Source organism: Chiloscyllium plagiosum, chromosome 28, assembly GCF_004010195.1.
Source record: "Chiloscyllium plagiosum isolate BGI_BamShark_2017 chromosome 28, ASM401019v2, whole genome shotgun sequence".
Taxonomy (NCBI): domain Eukaryota; kingdom Metazoa; phylum Chordata; class Chondrichthyes; order Orectolobiformes; family Hemiscylliidae; genus Chiloscyllium; species Chiloscyllium plagiosum.
In genome coordinates, this window is record NC_057737.1 from 13,760,764 (window position 1) to 13,775,871 (window position 15,108).

At 42.9% G+C, this 15,108-nt stretch overlaps 1 protein-coding gene across 1 annotated transcript in view; it reads right to left on the reverse strand.

Annotated features, from left to right (window-relative positions):
* vps53 (VPS53 subunit of GARP complex) overlaps positions 1-15,108 on the reverse strand; it is a 231,859-nt gene that overhangs the window by 192,990 nt on the left and 23,761 nt on the right. The window contains exon 4 of the mRNA XM_043718341.1: positions 8,573-8,639. Coding sequence (XP_043574276.1) covers positions 8,573-8,639 — 67 coding nt within the window. The remainder of the gene's footprint in view (positions 1-8,572; positions 8,640-15,108) is intronic.

Below are 15,108 nucleotides of genomic sequence, written 5' to 3' on the forward strand. Positions count from 1 at the left end.
CTCCTCCCCCTGATGAAGCGCTCTGGCCCAAAACCTCAATTTTCCTGCTCCTCGAATGCTGCCTAACCTGCTGTGCTTTTCCAGCAACACGCTCTCAACTCCAGACAGATAATGTTAAGGTGAAAGCAGACAGACATGATGAAGCAGAAGTGTAGTTGAAACATGAACCTCCTCCTTTTTCTTTGGGAGAATACAGAACAGGAATTGATAAGTATGCCTATGGTGTAGAAAGTGTGCGGGTGCTGGCACATATCAAATGGAGAAGATCACAGTCATAAGAGGAGATGAAGCCATGTAGGGATCTGAAAGCATGGATTAAAAGCAACATCTTGAGACATAGGGAGCCAGTGCAGCTTGGCAAGAACTGGTGTCATGAGAATGTAGGTGAGCGAGTGGTAGTATGTAAATGATTTGCAATTTATGGAACAAGAGTGCATCCATTGTCGTAATTTGGATTATTTAACAAGGTACAAATCATACACAAGCACATAGTTTAATGGTAGCACCATTAAAGGCCTGGGACCAGACTACCGACCTCTTTGATCAGTATTCACACATGACACAATGGCAGCTGGAGTGTGAACATTAATCATTGAAAACAGAATATAAAATGGGAAGGAAAGAACACTTTTATTTAAAAACAAGGATTTGGTTAACAGAGGGCGGCAATGGAAAAGAAAATAATAAAATGCACATAATAATATAAAACAAAGAACTGCAGATGCTGAGATCTAGAACAAACAAAAATAAAAATTGCCAGAGAAACTCAGCATGTCTGGCAAGTTTGATAAGGGGAAACATAGTTAGTTAATGTCTTAATTCCAGTGACCCTTCTTCAGAACTGTGGACAGAGGTGTACTGCCTGAAAGTTTATCTACAAGCATTTACATAAAACCATTAAAAACAGTTGAGGTGAAAAGTTCAGTGCATTAGAAACATGGGTAGAACAGAAAGAAAAATTGGACTGTTGCCTCGCAACAAAATATTCAATGACAAGGAGGCGGAGATAGAAACAAGTTTGTTTCGAAAGGCAATGTGCGGGTTTCTTTTGGAGAGAAGTAGATCAGAGAGAGGAGGTCTGTAACAACAACAGCAAAGGTTAGCAGTCTCCAAACAGTTGTAGCAAAGGAAAAGAATTAGTTTATTACACCTTTATGTTCTTTTGTTAAAAGTACATCAATAGCCTCTTATAAAAATGTTCATTGACTGACAGTAAACAAGTGGACTGTAAGTTTAACTTTAATATCAAGCCAAATCTGGCATCTGATTTGTCCAGATGTATCAAGCAGCCTGCTTCCACACTGTATGGATTCTATCATTCTATAAAAACATATGAAAAACTATCAAGTTAATGTAACAATCAAACAAGTTCAGTAATGACTTCAAAAAAAGGATTGAACCTTACTGAATGACTGTTAATGTGTTCCAGGGTAACCAAGCAATTCACCCGTAACTGTAATCAAAGACATCTAGGGGCCAGTATTAAATGTAGATTTAATCAGCTTCAATGTCAACTGTCAGTGCAAATTGAACTTTATCTTTTATCACTTCACAGTGATATTTCTGTACATTATTGTAGAGAGAGAACGTGTAACTAGCGTGAGTGTCTGCAGGAACAAAAGATAATCATTTCCTGACATTTAAATTTGTAGAAGGACCATCTATTCATCATTCTGAAACCAACAGAACATTGTCACCTCACAGTTAATTCAACAATGGGAGCTCTGTCCTGAATGAAACCTGCATCTGGAAGTAGTAACATGTGAAAGACAGTCCAGTAAACTGATCCGTTTCTCGGTAGCGTTTTCTTGGTCCCATTTCCTGCGGGATTTACACTACTTCCAGAGATGGTACAGTTATCTGAGCCAGAAAGGAGTCAAACAAATGATACACCTACTAAATCCTCACCCATCCACTAAAGTCCTGCAGTTTCTGCCTGCTATTCTATTTAAACTTAAATAAGACAAGATCACTAATGCCTTCTCAGGAAGTTTGCAACGTTTAAAAGGAGTAATGCATCAGCCATTGGGAAAACCTGACTGATTCTTTGATTGATGTGAAATCTACTAACAGTTGAAATAATGCGTAGGAGATAGCTTTTTTTTTAAAAGGTTACACTTAACTATTTGAAGATTAGCTGGGTGGTTAATAGTGAAGAAGGAGGTCCGAGAGTACAGGAGAATGTCAATGGATTGGTTAGATGGCAGATGGAATTTAACCCTAATAAGTGTGAAGTGATGCACTTTGGAAGAAGTAACAAGACAAGGAAGTACTCAATGAATGGCAGGACATGAGGAAATTCAGGAACAGAGGAATCTTAGGGTGAGTGAAGGTGGCAGGACGGGATAATAGTGTGGTTAAGGCAGCATAATGCACATTTGTCTTTATACGTTATAGCATAGATTATAACGTCAGAGACATTCGCTTGGGAGCTGTGTGAATCTTTGGTTAGACCACTGCTGGAGTACTGTGTGCAGTTCTGGTCACTGCACTAGAGAAATGATGTGCTTAAACTGAAGGGGGTGCAAAGAATATTCATCAGGATGTTGACTAGGTTGCAGCATTTCACCTTTGAAAGAAACAGGCTGTTACTCCAGCTTGAAGGGTCAATAACAAGGGGGCATAATTTTAAGGTGAATGGCACGAGGTTTAGAGGGACGAGAGGACATTTGCTTTCACTCAGAAGGTTGTTGAGTCAGGAAACCTCAGCTTTTAAAGTGTTTTTGGATGACCACATAAAACATCATAACGTTCAAGGGTATTGGATCAAGTATTAGAATAGGGGCTTCTGTAGGTTTAGAGTAGTTTTTCAGTGCAGACACGATAGGCTGGAGGGCCTCTTCTGTATGGTATATTCTATGACTGATCACAAACTGATGTGAACCTTTAAGTCCTTCACCAAAAGAACATGGTACTCAAAGTCACACAGTCATATGTCAGGGGACAGTGCCATATGACCAAGCAATCAAAGATCAGTTGAAGATGTGGAAAATTACATCAGACTTGTATACCTTACCCCAAACACAAAATTTCACCTTACTCGATTTAGTATGCGATTAATAAGAACTTTAAAGGATCAGAAGGAACAGGGTGACTATACTATCTAATACTATGCAAGACAATTAACATTTATTCAGCAATAGCTCATTAGACCCAAATTATACAGTCATGCTTAATTTGACTGGAGGTCAATTCTTAGCTGCATACACTATTAATGTTGACCTGTCAATATACTCCGGTCTGCGTGGATTTGTATACTTCCAAGTTGAGTGTGGGGTGTATACTTCCAAGTTGAGTTGTATACTTCCAAGTTGTATACTTCCAAGTTGTATACTTCCAAGTTGAGTGTGGGGTGCTGGAAAAGCACAGCAGGTCAGGCAGCATCTAAGGAGCAGGAGAATCAATGTTTCTGGCATAAGCTCTTCATCAGGAATTTTTCTCCTGCTCCTCGGATGCCGCCTGACCTGCTGTGCTTTTCCAGCACCACACTCTCGACTCTGATCTCCAGCATCTGCAGCCCTCATTTTCTTCTTGTATACTTCTAAGCAAATATAAACACCGTTCCTTCAGCACACAACTTGCCATTCACAGGGTCAGAAACCAGAGTTACACAGTAATTTGCAAATCCAAATTCTTCTGATGTCCTTAGATATCTGAAGCCCAATTCCTCCCATCAAAACAAACTGTAGCAGATCAGAATCATGAGTGACAAGGACTGAAAAATCAGCAGGCCGCTTACCTAGACACCTTCAGTAGCAAAGTTAAGGTCAAACATGTCTCTTCAAAAATCAATTGTCTTGGCAAGTTTCATCTTTGCACGTATATTTTGCTAAATTAGTGCATGTGCATGCATTGTTTTAAGAAGCAGAAGCAACAACTGTAGAACATGAGCTTTCGAAGAACTATTTCTTCCTATTCTTCTAGCTATTCCTGTGCTCGTATGCTAGGTGATTCAATAGTGAGAACACTACAGTCTGAAGCCAACATACATCTGCAGACAATTTCTAGCGATGCTCACTGAATAATCAGAAATGGGATCCTGGACGAATCTTCCAGTTTTTAGCCCGGAGACATCTAGGCCATTATATTTCTGACACTAACCTTAGCTAATTGATCACAGACCAGAGATAGAAACAATAGATTGATAAATATGCATATACACACACTACCGAAAAGGAATTCAGCTTTCTTTTGTTTAGCAGTGGCATTATATCATGTTACAATATCTCACATTGTCCTTTGAAAGCAGACAAAACATGGAAGCAATTAAACTATTTCCACACTTTTCTTGGCATGCTGTCACTTGCATATATAAAAAAGGCTATAAATATTTATTACCTACTCTCTAACACTTGTGTTTTCAAACTCTGTTTTCTTTCTCTTTAGACACTTCTGGCTTATAGCTTGCAGGGAGATGAAGGCACTGCTCTCCCACTGCCAGCTACAATCAGAAGAAATAAATAATCTAAATAACTTAATTTTGGCAACAGCACAGAACTGTATTTGAAATGGTCTCAAGGTGCTGCCAAATATACCAGCCCCACTTCTCACTCAGTAAAAACAGGGCTATGTTTAATCTACTAACATGATGTCGTCTGTGATTGAAAGAGTGGCCTCTAATATTAGGTTGCATACACATGTAAAGGGAGCTCAGTGTTCCCAAATGCTGTCTTGCATCAGGTGGGGAATTAACGGACAGCAGAGTCAGGAGACTGTTTCACTGTCCTGGAACCATACCAGAAGGGGGGGGGGGAAAAAAAAAAAGAGAGCGTTCTGTGCTTAATTTTCACAAATGCAAGCTTGCATATTTTCATAAAGAATTTCAAACCACCGGAAACTCCAGGTTTTAAAAATAGGCCCCAAAATGGGAAAACATTTCTGTATCTGTTGCGAACACTGGCATTCTTATAGAATACAAGCATCTCCATACGAATGGAGGATATGCACTGGTCTCAAAGGTTCAGAAGCGATTAGAACACTGACTGAAATACAGCCTTAAAACCATTTACATGCATCCATTAAGGCAAAGAACACTGACTGCTAATGCTTCGATAGATGAGCTACAAGGGTTCTTCATCCTCACAAACTAATCCCCAGGAGGAGATCTATACATTTAAAAGCTTTGCATCTTGTACGTGCCCAGAATGTCATTTCTTACAAATGTGTCACATGCCTGTGGGCAGCAAATGACAGCTAGCCATTGTCCAACTTATGAGATGGGAGCCAATAAAGACACTAGCTGGATTCATCCGGCTAGTATCAATCATGTTAACAGCAGAAAACAGCACAAGTGACCTGCCCATTTCTGTTATAAGCTATTGTCCCGACAGTGACAAATGACAGGAGTGACAATTAAAGTTACTTTATAAATGTCGTAAACTTGGTGTGAGGGCATATTAAATTTATCTCCACATGAAAATTAGCCTTTAAACAAATATTTGAATAAAATGCATACTCTAATTCAGAATTACCTCTTGAAGATGCCCACCTGAGAGTCAGGAACAGAATACTCAATTCACTGTCCTTGGCTCATTGATTATTAATCATTTAAGCTTCAATGCCTTGATTCCTACCAATACTTTACATTGTTGATGGACTCCATCCATCAACAATGTAAGTGATCAATCATAGAATCACACAGTACAAAAGAGGCCTTCTGGTCTATTGAGACTGCACTGAATAAGCTCATCAAAATCCACATAGCCCCAGTTTCCAACACTTCTGCCCATAGCCTTGAACGTTATGATGTTTCAAGTGCTCATTCAATCGCATTTTAAAGGTTATGAAGCTTGGTTACAATGACCAAGCTACCATTACAGCAGTTACACGTGATCCATTTCCCATGGTTCCTTCTACAAATCTGATTCTCCTCGAATCACTACAACCCAGTTCCAAACATTCGGAGATGTTCACAAAATGCTTTTTAGTCTACCTGCTTACTTAGTAAGTACAGTGGAAGAGATGAACTTTGCCAATCAATGTGAAAACTAGAGCTGAGAGAAATTGGGTGGGAACAAATTAGATCTGATCAGGGTTGATGCAATTGCAAACAAGATGTCAGCATTTGGAATTTGCCTGGGAAAAATTCTGGATTATGAACGGTATATTGTGAAAGTTTCCCACTTGCATGGCTCATGAGCCTGTCAACCTACCTGTTTATTTACTCTCAACAGGTTGGCAGCTGGAAGCTCACTCAGCTATACTGATATTTGTTGGTCGGTTTGTTCACTTGCTTGTCTAAACGAAGCATTCCCTTGTCAACCTGTCAGCCTACCCGATTCAAGTGTTCTCTGGCTGACATGTCAACCTACTTGTCTGTGTGTGCAAGTGATTCCTAGTCCTGCCCACACAGTTGCATGTTCAGAATGAAGTGCTTGTTGTCCTCCCAAAATGTAATAAATTGAAGCAAATAGTGGAGGAGATAAAAAAGAACAAATGGAGAGAATAAGAACACAAGGAAATGAGGGTGACAACTGAAAGAAAGCGTGATAAAACAGGAGGACAAGAGAAAGAGATGGGTGACCTTATTGAGATTCATAAAATCATGAGGGACAGAGAGAAGGTGAATGCCAATGGCCTTTTCCCTTGGGTGGGGGAGTTCAAAACTCGGGCATATTTTTAAGGTCAGAGGAGAAAGATTTAAAAAGGTCATGGGGGCAACTTTTTGTCTTAAAACAGAATGGTTTTTGTGTGGAACGAACTGCCAGAGAAAGTGGAGGATGCAAATACAGTTACAACGTTCAAAAGATGTTTGGATACGTTAAAGGTTTGGAAGGATATGGGTCAAGGACAGGCAGATGAGATTAGTTGCATTTGGGAACATGGTCGGCATGGGCAGCTGGGACCAAAGGGTCTATTTCCATACTGTTTGACTCTGTGACCCCATAACTGATCCAGGAGAACATGCAAGTGGCAGAAGAGGTAGAAGAAATGGTGGAAAGATCACAAGAGGATGAGAACCAAGTTAAAAACAGGTAAATTCTGATTTCGAACTCAAGACATCATTTTAACTAAATAAGCAAATTCCCAATGAAACTGTCAAGAAACATTTTCAGGCCACTCCTTTGCATTCATCCTGCTTCCTGCTAAAAATATCTTCACAAACTATGAAGATGTAAAAGGTAGGGGCTGATTAGGAATAGTCAACATGGCTTTATGCATGGGAAATCATGTCTCACTAACTTGATTAAGTGATAACTTTTGAAGTGATAACAAAGCGGACGGATGAGGGCAGAGTGATGAACGCGATCTATATGGACTTCAGTAAGGCATTCAACAAGGTTCTTCGTGGGAAACTGGTTAGCAAGGTTAGATTACATGGAATACTGGGAGAACTAGCCATTTGGATACAGAACTGGCTTGAAGGTAGAAGACAGAGGGTTGCTTTTCAGACAGGAGACCTGTGACCAGTGGTGTACCACAAAGATGGAGTTTGATTTAGATAAATGTGAGGTGCTACATTTTGGAAAGGCAAATCAGGGTAGGACTTTTACAATTAACGTTAAGGTTTTGTGGAGTGTTGCTAAACAAAGAGACCTTGGAGTGCAGGTTCATTGCTCCTTGAAAATGAAGTCGCAGTTTAATAGGATAGTGAACAAGGCACTTAGTATGCATTCCTTTATTGGTGAACGCATTGAGCATAGGTGTTGGGAGGTCATGTTGCAGCTGTATAGCTCATCGGTTAGGCCACTTTTGGAATACTGCATGCAATTCTGGTCTCCCTGCTAAGAGGAAGAACGTTGTGAAATTTGAAAGATTTCAGAAAAGGTTTACAAGAATGTTGCCAAGGTTGGAGGGATTGAGCTACAGAGAGAGGTTGAATAGGCTGGGGCTATTTTCCCTCAAGTGGGGTGACTTTATCAAGGTTAGGGGCACGGATAGGGTAAATAGACAAGGTCTTTTCCCTGGGGTGGGGGAGTCAAAAACTAGATGGCATAGGTTTAAAGTGAGGGGGGGCAGGGGGGAGAAAGATTTAAAAGGGACCCAAGGAGCAACTTTTTCACTCCAAGGATGGTGCATACATGGAATGAGCTGCCAGAGAAAGTGGAGGTGGTTGGTACAATTAAAACATTTAAAAGGCATCTAGATGGGTATATGAATAGGAAAGGTTTAGAGGGATATGGGCCAAATGCTGGCAAATGGGACTACATTAGGTTGAGATATCTGATCAACATGGATGAGTTGGACCAAAGGGTTTGTTTTGGTGCTCTACATCTCTAAGTCTATGACTCTGCCTTACTGGTTACTTCCTGAATCTTCTGCTTCTCAATACCACCCTGCTGTACTCCAGCAAGTCACTGCTAGTGTTCTGTTCCCATGTCTGTTAAGAAGAACCATGGATGATGGATGATAAATACCAGCTCCAATTTTTTTTTCAACTTCCGGAGAGTTTCTCAATAGTGGAATCCAGTATGACACCACCATGACAAATCAAACAATTAAACTATCCATAAGCAGCAAATGGATCTCCCCTCCAAGTCAATTTACAGCTATTGACTTTGACGTGACTAAATAAGAAATTTCAAGCATTAAAGTTACAAAAAAGCACTGATGGAAAAATATGGTTTTATACCTGTCGGCCATCTTGTCCCACATTGGTCTGTCCTCTCACTACAGTTCGAATGTCATCATCCAACCTCCTAACAAAAGATAACACAAGATATGAAGGTATCCACACAATGTTAATAGCAGGCAAGTGATTTTGAGTAAGGTTGCACATCCAAGCTATTCCACATTTACAGTGTGCAGGACAATTTGTTGGCAAAGCACGGAAATCTTTGTACATTAAATCCTGAAAAATGCTAGTTTCTTAATAGATGACTGGAAACAAATCACTTGCCTGCACTGTTTATAATAAACCTCAATACCACTGGAGGCAGTAAAGGCTCACATTTCAGATATAACTCAAGTATGTGCACCAATTTTGTCAATTTCAGTTCATTTCACAGCATTTAAAAGTTTCCATTTTCTGATCAGTTGAGTTTTGGAATCTTAGATCATTGGATATTTTCATCACTAGTTAAAAAAAGTTCCTAAGATTAAGCAAACTCAAACTGATAACCTTCATGGGAAAATAATAGATCACAAATCATGGATGGTTCAGGTAAAAATCACTTTCAAAACCTAAGGGGAGGGAGGAGTGGGGGGAAGAGAAGGAAACATGATAACTTGCAAATGACCACTTCATTCACAAATCTAAATGATCTATAATTTGATTGTAACCTTCAAGGAGGCAGAATATCAATAATTACAGATAAAACTTCAATGAATCTTTGATATCAGCTCTAACCTCAGATTTGATTTGGTGCAAAGCAATGTTGGATATTTTGTGGTCATGAAAGCCACTTTATAAATGGAAATTGTTCTGGTTGTGTCAGCCCAATTCATTGTTGACACTAAAAGAATTTCAAATAGCTTATCTTCAAAGGTTAAAAACTCTCAGATCAAGAGTGAGTTAGCTTTATATTTCAATCCAATTAAGACTGCTTATTATACAGAACGATTTTAAGATAAAGCACTCCCCAAAATACACCTGAAGTATGTAAACATACAGGCACGCACACATGAATTTGGAGTGATAGCAGTGTTGGGGAATTAAATCCTTTCTTACTTTTGTCACACAGTGTTACCATTAACTAGTCGGAGTCACTGCAGCACCAAAATTAGGTAAAATTTTCTTCCATTTCAATACCATTTTGGACCCTTAGTTTTGAAATAGGTACCCTTCACTCAACTTTTCTGTTTCCTATGCCAATCATCTTGTAGTCTCAGAGTAAGGCTGCCAACTGGCGATAAATTGTAGATAATGAAACACAGTGGCTCAAAGCCCTTACGGACCTTGGCTGACAAGGGCTAATCTCATCACAAAGACAACAGATACAGCCAACAGAGAGACACTCACAGCCCTCCAGAGACTTTCTCCCCTCCTCGTCCCTCTGATTCCAAACCTCAAAGTGTGTGGTCTTGGAAAAACACAGCCAGTCAGGCAGCATCCAAGGAGCAGGAGAGCTGATGTTTCGAGCATAAGCTCTTCATCAGAAATGGGGAGGTGGCCCAAGAAGGCTGATAGATAAATGGGTGGGGGAGAAGGGGGGGTAGTTGGGAATGCGATAGGTAGATGAAGGTGGAGTGAAGGTGATAGGTCAGAACAGAGGGTGGCGTGGATAGGTGGGAAGAAAGATGGACAGGTAGGGCAGTGCAGAATTGGAAGGTTGGATCTGGGATGGGGGGGGGAAAAGAGGGAAAGTAGGGAAACTTGTGAAATCCACTGTGATGTGGTTGGAGGGACACAAGATGAGGCATTCTTCCTTCAGGCGTAAGGTGGTTAGAGTTTCGCTGTGGAAGAGGCCCAGGACTTGCATGTCCTTGGCGGAGTGGGAGGGGTAGTTAAAGTGGTCGGCCACACTTTAACTCCCCCTCGCTGGGATTGTTTAGTGCGTGTGTCTTAGATGTTCTCTGAAATGTTCCACAAGTTGGCGTCCTGTGTCCCCAATGTAAAGGAGATCACATCAAGAGCAACGGATAAGTAGATGACACATGTGGAAGTACAGGTAAATCTCTGCCTGATGTAGGAGTATCGGATGGAGGTGAGGGAGGAGATGTGGATGCAGGTTTTGCACTTCCTGCAGTGACAAGGGAAGGTGCTGGGAATGGATAGTGGGTTGGTGAGGGATGTGGACCGAACAAGGGAGTCACAGAGGGAATTGTCTCTCTGGAACACAGCTAGGGGTGGGGAGGGAAATATATGCCCCGCGGTGGGGTCTGTTTGTAGGTGGCAGAAATGGCTGAGGTGATGCACCCAGAGGCGGGTGGGGGTAGAAGGTGAGGACCGGGAGGGTTCTAGCCTTGTTGCGATTGGAAGGGTGGGGTTCAAGGGTGGAGGTGCCAGAAGTGGAGGAGATGCACTGGAGAGGATAGTCAACCATGTGGGAGGGGAAATTGTGGTCTTAGAAGGAGGTCACCTGGGATGTTCGAGGGGGGAATTGGTCCTCCTAGGAGCAGATGCGCCGGAGATGGAGGAATTGGGAATAAAGGATGGCATTTTTACAAGAGGCAGGGTGGGAGGAGGTGTCATCCAGGTAGCTATGGGAGTCGGTGGGATTGAAGTAGATGTCTGTGTTGCATCAATTGCCAGAAATGGAGATGGAAAGGTCCAGGAAGGGGAGGGAGGTGTCCAAGATGGTCCAGGTGAACTTGAGGTCGAGTTGGAAGGTGTTCATGAAATTGATGAACTGTTCAACCTGCTCATGAGAGCACAAGGTGGTGCCGATACAGTCATCAACGTAGCGGAGGAAGAGGAGGGCAATGGTGCCCTAGCCCTGCTAGATTTTTACCATCCACCCCACCAGCCTCTGGATAAGTCACCTCCCCACCCCCCTCCAAGGCCCCAAAGGATCCTTTCACATCCGACAGAGATTTACCTGTACTTCCCCATATGTCATCTACTATGTCCATTGCTCTCAATGTGGTCTCCTCCACATTGGGGAGACAGGACGCCAACTTGCAAAACATTTCAGAGAACATCTCTAGGACACACACAATAAACAACCCCATCGCCCTGTGGCCAAACACTTCAACTACCCCTCCCAGTCCAGGCCTCCTCCGCCACCAAACTTTTCCAGCACCATACTATTCGACTCTGATCTCCAGCATCTGCAGTCCTCACACTCTCCCACCTTCACCTCCTGTTGTGTATTTACTATACTTCCGACCTTCTGCTCTCTGATGTCGAACATTCAGCAAAGATCTGGTTTTATTCCTCTGCATCTTCCCCTTAAATGTCAATTTATGCCCGAAATTCAATAACTCTTCTTCCATCACCTTCACCCATTACTTTCAACATGAGTCCTCTTCCTGCCCTACAGATCCTTTTGCCCACCTCTTACACTCTCCCTTAACCTGGACCCCTCTGGCTTTTTATCTGCAGTTGACCAGCTCATCGAAAACTGTTGATGTGACATTGGTCGCCTCAATATTTCTCCTCCCACCTCACCCATTCCAACTTGTCTCGCTCTGTGAACTGACTGCACGTTATGCACTCAGATCCAATCCTGCCGATAAGGGTGGTGCTGTTATCTGATGGACTGACCTCTACAGTGCAGAGGCTGAGTTCCAACTCTCAGATACCGCCTCCTATTTGCCCCAGACTCTGACCCCACTGAACATCCGGGCATTATGTCAACTATGGTCACCAACCTCATTTCATCTGGTGATCTCCCCTCCACTGCTTCTAAAATCATAACCTCCCAACCCCACACAGCTCGCTTCTACCTCCTTTCCAAAATCCACAAACCGGACTGCCCAGACAGACTTACTGTTCCTGCCCCGAAGAACTCATCTCTTCCAAGTTCAACTCAACACTAAACCGATACCCTCTAATTCTGGACTCCCCCACCCCAGGAAAAAGATTTTGTCTATTTATCTTATCCATGCCCCTCATGATTTTATAAACCTCTATAAGGTCACCCCTCAGCCTCCAATGCTCCGGGAAAACAGCCTCAGCCTATTTGACCTCTCCCTATAGCTCAAGCCCTCCAACCCTGGCAACATCCTTGTAAATCTTTTCTGAACCTTTCCAAGTTTCAGAACATCCTTCTGATAGGAAGGAGACCAGAATTGCACGCAATATTCCAACAGTGGCCTAACCAATGTCCTTACAACTGCAACATGACCTCCCAACTCCTGTACTCAATACTCTGACCAATAAAGGAAAGCATACCAAATGCATTCTTCACTATCTTATCTACCTACGACTCCACTTTCAAGGAGCTATGAACCTGCACTCCAATGTTTCTTTGTTCAGCAACACTCCCCAAGACCTTACCATAATTGTCAAAGTTCACTTGAGAATGTAACTTTTAAAAAAAAGTTGTGATTTCCATATGAAAGAACTGAAACCAACATGGTCATTCTAAAAGATGAGAAACTTCAACAATTCAGGGCTTTATCAATATATAATTTTGTTTACATCACACTGTTAACGTTTGCTATAAATTCTATGTCTTACGATATTATACTCCACAATCGCCTGAAGGAGCAGCACTCCGAAAGCTCGTGCTTCCAAATAAACCTATTGGACAAAAGTATGATTTTTAACTTTGTATACGCCAGTCCAAGACTGGCATCTCCAAAATGTCTGTCTTCTTCCTGATCAGAGGATTCCCCAGGACTATAGTTGACAGGGGTCTCGCAGCTGGGTCTGACCCATCCCCCACACTGGCGATCAATCCCTTTCTTCCCTTCCACAACAGTGATATGGTCCCCCTCTTCCTTGGAGAAAGTGAGGACTGTAGATGTTGGAGATCAGAGTCAAGAGTGTGATACTAGAAATGCATAGCAGATCAGGCAGCATCGACGTTTCCAGCATAAGTCTGTCATCAGGGAATTTTGTCCTCTTACCATCCCGCCAGCATCCACAGCTGGAGGATTATTGGCTGCCATTTCCCCCACCTCCAGCAGGATGCCACCACCAGACACAAATACCCTTCCCCTCCTCACCCCTCCCTTGTCAGCCTTCCGCAAGGACCGCTCCCCTCTGGGACACCCTGGTTCTCTCCTTTTACATCCCTGATACCCTCTCAGAGCCCCCATGGCACCTTCCCCTCCAACCACAGAAGGTGCAACACCTAGCCATTACTTCCTCCCTCTTCGGTATCCAAGGGCAGAAAAACACCTTCCAGATGAAGCAACACTTTGCCTGCACTTCACACAATCTAGCCTACTGCATTTGCTACTCATAATGTTGCCTTCTTTACACTGGGGAAACGAGGCATAGTCTGGGTGACTGCTTTCCTGTCCACAAAAAAAGACCAAGCTTCTAGTTGCCTACCACTTCAAACCAGCACCTTGTTCCATGGCCAATTGCTGGAGCACTGCTGCAAAGCTCAGCATAAGATGGAAGACAGCACTTCATTTTTTGCGTGGGAACCCTACAGCCTTCTGGACTCAATATCCAGTTCAACAATCTTAGAGCTCGAGGCATCTTCCTCTATGTCCTTACCCCAACTCCCAAACACCAAGCCTTGTTAATGCATGGTCTACTGTTACACACAACCCATTGTTAGCCACTAATAGTCCTCATTAATAGCTATCCATTCTCCTAGACTGACCATTATCTAATTCTTAGTCTGTCCAACTGTTCTTCTCTCTCTTGGGGTTTGGGTTCTATCTCCACCTATTTTTAACCCCTTACCCCATTCCCTTACCCAATCGTCTGCTCAAGAATCAACTTTTTCCGAGCTACTAATCAGGTCTGAAGGGTTAGTGGACCCTAAACATTAATTCTGATTTCTCTCCACAGGTGCTGCAAGATCTGCTGAGATTTTCCAGCAATTTCTGCTTTTGTTTCCGATTTCCAGCTTCTGCAGTTCTTTCCATTTTTAGAAAGAGACCTGTGTCTCACCTGCCCAAAATCCACAAACCTGACTGCCCTGGCCGACCCATTGTCTCAGCCTGCTCCTGCCCCACCGAACTCATCTCTGCACACCTCGACATGGTCCTGTCCGTCTTAGTCCAAGAACTCCCCACCTACGTTCGGGACACTACCCACACCCTCCACCTCCTCCTTGATTTGCGCTTCCCCGGCCGCCAATGCCTTATCTTCACCATGGACATCCAGTCCCTATACACCGCCATCCCCCATCACAAAGGCCTCAAAGCCCTCCGCTTCTTCCTTTCCCGCCGACCCAACTAGTACCCTTCCATTGACACCCTCCTTCAACTGACTGAACTAGTCCTCACTCTGAACAGCTTCTCTCTCCAATCCTCCCACTTCCTCCAAACCAAAGGAGTAGCCATGGGCACCTGCATGGGCCCCAGCTATGCCTGCTTCTTTGTCAGATATATGGAACAGTCCATCTTCTGCAGCTACACTGGCACCACCCCCCACCTTTTCCTCCGCTACAGCGATGACTGTATCGGCGCTACCTCGTACTCCCACGAGGAGGTTGAACAGTTCATCCACTTTACTAACACCTTCCACCCCAACCTCAAGTTTACCTGGACCATCTCAGACTCCTCCCTCCCCTTCCTAGACCTCTCCATTTCTATCTCGGGTGACCGACTCAACACGGACATTTACTATAAACCGACCAACTCTACAGCTACCTA